The sequence below is a fragment of the Capsicum annuum genome, unplaced genomic scaffold, assembly GCF_002878395.1.
Source record: "Capsicum annuum cultivar UCD-10X-F1 unplaced genomic scaffold, UCD10Xv1.1 ctg5038, whole genome shotgun sequence".
NCBI lineage: Eukaryota > Viridiplantae > Streptophyta > Magnoliopsida > Solanales > Solanaceae > Capsicum > Capsicum annuum.
Window position 1 is genome coordinate 58,059 of NW_025858245.1, and position 5,413 is coordinate 63,471.

The following is a 5,413-nucleotide window of genomic DNA, read 5'->3' on the forward strand; positions in this document are numbered from 1 at the left end:
GGAAAACTGCAGCTGATCTCTTAGCAATGCAGTATAACATAACAATATAATGAGTTCTAACAATCCAAAGATGAGCACATTATAATTGAAGAACAAAGGAAACCACGATAAGCATAATCTATTTCTTTTGATTCGGTAATAATCAGATCTGCTATCATGCAATGAGGACCTTCAACAGGATGGACATCATAGAACTTTTCTACTCGGAACCTTTTGTTTTTGGTAGATAACTATTTACTAATGCTGAAGATCTAACAAATAAAAAATAAGTACTGTCTAATAGGTTATGCTTTAAATGAGGCAGTTCAACCCATTCAACATGATTTCGAAACAGGCAACAACTCTAAATTCAGGTTACACTAACACCCATAATACAGAGAAATTTAAACATGCTGGTCAAAGAAAAAGAATTAGAACGCATGTGACAGAATGTGACCCTAAAACAAATAAATAAAAGTGTCTCCTCTCTAACAATCTTTGTGGGATAATACAGGGGTGGTTGTTGTTGTACTCCTGTCTAACAACTTAAATGTTTAGTTGATCGGCTTATTGTAAAAAAAAAAAAAATTTAGTCAACTTAGTCAACACTTCATCAACTAAACAAAGTAATGCATCATACTGACCGCTTTCTTCGTCATCATTCAATGCCGTTTTCTCAAGAAGACAGTCGCCCATTTCTCGCAACGATTCGGAAAACTCTGAAAATGAACTATCTCAATTAAATATAACTTACGCAAAAGGTTCCCCAGAAGTAGGAATCCAACTGGGAAGAAACAAAGATGAAAGCTGATGAATAATCCCTGCTAATTAATAATAAATACATCTGCATGCATACTAAGGTAAAATAAAATATCGATACTATGTTTAACCACTACGTCATTGTTTATTGGTCAACCAATATAACACATTGTAATGTTAATGTGATATTTATTGAAGAACACAGAAACAGAGCCTCTAAGCTAATTTGGTTTCTATTGATAGCTCAAAGAATAAAATATAAGTTCAAGCTTGCAAGTACAATAAGCAAACTATTCCATTTTTGAAAAGTTCATACAAGAAAGACTATAAAATTAGATTGATTTGATGGATAAAACAGCATATAGTTAGACTTCCATCAGCTTAAGTCATTTCATAAATTTTCAGGACCTGCATGTCATTTCAGTACCTCATTAACCATTTCAGTTTCAATTTAGTTGGTAATGCTTTTGCTTCCCTGCTTGATTCATTAAAAGACTATGTTTAACTGATAACTCCATTTCTTTAGTCCTGATAAGTAACCATGTTAACGAATAACTTTTCTACTTTTGCTAAAAGGAGTTGCAATAGCACTTCAAGGAGCCCCGAGAAAGAACATAAAGTAACCAATGTGTTCCACTGAAGCTAGATGCTTGAACCTATTACAAATGCAAAACGAAACATAGGTCTCTTCTCAAGTGTTCTATATTTACAATATCCATTATCTGGGTCATAAAATAAGTGAAAAGTAGTTAGATAAAAGTATGATTCTAGCCCATGAATTATTCTAAAAAGTTCTCCTGATTTCATAAAGCTAAGATAGAAAAGATGGATCTTGTCATAGACAACAACCTAGTATTTAAGTGGAGAAGGGTATAGTGCAGGCCTATTATCCACTAAGTTTCGAACAATGCATCAAGTGGCCATCAAGGATCCCAACTATAAAAAAAGATATGGAAATATTCATAAAAGTATTTACGAGTAGAAGCTATGCTAAGAAGATGAAACATACAGTATCATATTGCAAAGTTAACATCAGCACTATTAGAAACTGGAGTGAATAAAAGGGCAATAAATTACCATAAGCACCATTAGCAGTGGCAGCTGCCGCAGAAAGTAACCTATCGTAGCAATCTTTCATTTCTTGCATATCCTATGAGAAGTGAAAGCAGATGTCAAAGACCAAACCCTAATAAACTTTAACCAGAAAAATCGATAAAACACTTATCATAACTCTCATCAACACATTTTATAGATAAATTAAGTGAATATTCTTAATAAGGAACTCTCATCTATACAAAGATTAACTGAAGATTAGAACAGTGGAAATGATATCTTCATAGTTGCTTCCTGAATCAAATCACTGACAAACAGTGCTGGCATTTGAAGAGACACCAAGCAGTAGAGACTGAAAATTTTATTCACATCCCAGCATTGTCTACAACAAACAGCATTTTCTTATAGTATCAACTAAAACAACAACAACAACAACAACAAACCCAGTGTATTCCCACCTAGTGGGGTCTGGGGGGTAAGATGTACGCAGTTCATACCTCTACCTCTAAAGAAGTAGAAAGGCTGTTTCCGATAGACCCCCGGCTCAAGGCACGAGATACCACACAAACACATAGTAAAGCACAGAAGCAGATTACATAACATAAATACGGCACCCATAAGTAATATAAAACAGAGGAGAGCAGAGGAAAGCACACAGATTCGTAATGAAACATGGAACACGGAACACGGAATCATAACAGGAATAAAACCCCCACCAAGTAATTCCCTACACTAGCGACCGAAACTGGCCCTAGTCCTCTGCCGTAATTCGCGTCCTCCAGACCTTCCTATCTAGGGTCATGTCCTCGGTGAGCTGTAACTGTTCCATGTCCCGCCTAATCACCTCACCCCAGTACTTCTTCGGCCTACCCCTACCCCGCCTAAAACCATCCAACGCTAGCCTCTCACACCTACGGACCGGGGCATCCATGCCCCTCCTCTTCACGTGTCCGAACCATCTCAATCGTGCTTCCCGCATCTTGCACTCCACTGAAGTCACACCAACCTTCTCCCGGATAGTCTCATTCCGAACTCTATCCCCTCTAGTCAGCCCACACATCCAGCGCAACATCCGCATTTCTGCCACCTTCATTTTTTGTATGTGGGAGTTCTTAACTGGCCAACACTCTGCTCCATACAACAAGGCCGGACGGACTACCACCCTGTAGAATTTGCCTTTAAGCTTGGGCGGCACCTTCTTATCACACAGCACCCCCGACGCGAGCTTCCACTTCATCCATCCCGCCCTAATACGGTGCGAGACATCCTCGTCAATCTCACCGTTACTCTGGATCACGGACCCAAGATACTTGAAATTATCCCTCTTACATACCTCCTGTGCTTCCAGCTTCACTACTACCTCGTACTCCCGCCTCACATCATTAAACTTGCATTCCACATACTCTGTCTTGCTTCTGCTCACCCTGAACCCTTTAGACTCAAGAGTTTGCCTCCACACCTCTAATTTGTCATTCACACCCCCTCGAGTCTCATCTATCAGAACTACATCGTCTGCAAAAAGCATACACCACGGCACCTCCCCTTGAATACGCCGCGTCAACACATCCATCACCAACGCAAACAAAAAGGGACTAAGAGTAGATCCCTGATGCAATCCTGTCAGGACAGTGAAATGCTCTGAGTCTCCTCCCGCCGTCCTCACCTGGGTTTTCGCTCCATCATACATATCCTTAATTGCTCTGATATATGTCAGCGGTACTCCACTCACCTCCAAGCATCTCCAAAGCACCTCCCTGGGGACTTTGTCGTAAGCCTTCTCCAGGTCGATAAACACCATGTGCAGATCCTTCTTCCTTTCCCTATACTGTTCCACCAACCTCCGTACCAGGTGGATTGCCTCCGTCGTCGAGCGGCCGGGCATAAATCCGAACTGGTTTTCCGAAATAGACACTATCCGTCTCAGCCTCACCTCGACCACTCTCTCCCAGATCTTCATAGAGTGACTCAATAACTTAATCCCCCTATAGCTATTGCAACTCTGAATGTCCCCCTTATTCTTATAGAGAGGGATCATGGTACTCCACCTCCAAGCCTCGGGCATCTTTGCCGTCCTGAAGATTTCATTAAACAATCCAGTCAACCACCTTACACCAGCCTCTCCAACGAACTTCCAAAACTCCACCGGTATCTCATCCGGCCCCGTCGCCCTACCCCTTCGCATCCTGCGGACAGCCTGTCTAACCTCTTCTACCTTAAAACGTCTACAATAGCTAAAATCCCGACACTCCTCTGAGTGCTCCAGTTCCCCTAACACAATAGCTCTATCCCCTTCGTCATTCAAGAGCCTAAAACATCAACTAAAACAATCAACATTATTGCAGCACAATGATGAACATCAATAAATTATTTGTTGGGGCTAACTACAAGTGTAGGACCTACACATGCTCAAGTTCACACTCCACAGATTACTATAGCGGAAACCTTGTTATAAGCAAGACTAATCACACGGAAAACGCTTTCCGAAATACTGGTGCTCAAGATTTATTTTTTTAATGCAATCAAAAGAGAACATTTTATTAGTTGCGGTACACAAACTGGCCCGAACACCATGGTTATCAAAAAGAATATAGGGTTTGAGCCAAAATTATTGTGTTCTGCCTAACTTTATCTACTGTGCTGGCTCTGCCCTGCTGAGTCCAACGAGTTTGCGAGCGAGTTATAGTTGATTAATTGGTTGATTGATTCTTTGGTTGTCATAAGAACATCAATTAACTGAAGATGTGCTAAGACATTTTGTTCAAATTGAGACATTATTTCGTACCACAAACTTCACAACTAGGATTCAGATTTATGCTATATGGAAACTTCAGTACCAACACAAAGTGCATTCGTACCATTTGCCTAGGCCTTACTGAAGAGAGTTATCACGTACTTGTGTTGGCACCAGGCCCTGCTCTTGGATGCAATTCAGGTTGTTTTTTTATTTTTTTTGCATTTTCTTTGAAAAAAAAAATCGCATCTGGGATTTTATTTCCATAACCAGATCAAGAAAAAATAAATAAGAGAGATTCATTAATTTTTTTTTAAAAAAAAAGGACACCTGAGCAGCCATAGCGAGCTCGTCAGATGGCTGACGAAGCCTACGTTCTTTTCTTTCGTGTCTGAGATTAGCCAATCCTCGCAATTTCTTCAACGATGTCTTCATTCTTTTTCTTTTTTTGATACCAAAAAGAAAGTACTTATTGAAGATTAAACAAAAAAGTTGTCCAGAGAACAGGAAAGACGTGTTCGTTGAATGAATTTACTGGAAAATTTGTTTGTGGAAATGTGAAAAAACCTAATGTGACAGAGAGATTTTAGAGAAGGAGAAAGGGAGAAAAGAGAAGCGTGTCACAAATTGGTCAAAATCAACATGGGGGATTTTCTTTCTGAGGAGTGTGTTTATGGTTGTGGTTTACGTCAAAGTGGTTTGACATTTTATTTGAATATGATTAGAATATTGTTGATACTCCCTCAATTCTAAATTAAGATAATACATTGAATAAAAAAATAATTAATAATATAACTAGTTTATCATAATATTTCTATTAAATAATATTTACATTTTAATTTGAAAAAAAAAGTAATTAATATAAAGAGTAAGATATGGAAAAAAATTATC

The 5,413-nt window shown here is 39.1% G+C and overlaps 1 protein-coding gene across 1 annotated transcript in view; it reads right to left on the reverse strand.

The window, feature by feature from the left end:
* LOC107876407 (uncharacterized protein At2g33490) overlaps positions 1-5,193 on the reverse strand; it is a gene marked incomplete in the record, with an annotated part of 13,534 nt that extends 8,341 nt beyond the window's left edge. The window contains 3 exon segments of the mRNA XM_047403969.1: positions 624-698; positions 1,816-1,888; positions 4,853-5,193. Coding sequence (XP_047259925.1) covers positions 624-698; positions 1,816-1,888; positions 4,853-4,957 — 253 coding nt within the window.
* Between the last annotated feature and the right edge of the window lie 220 nt (positions 5,194-5,413).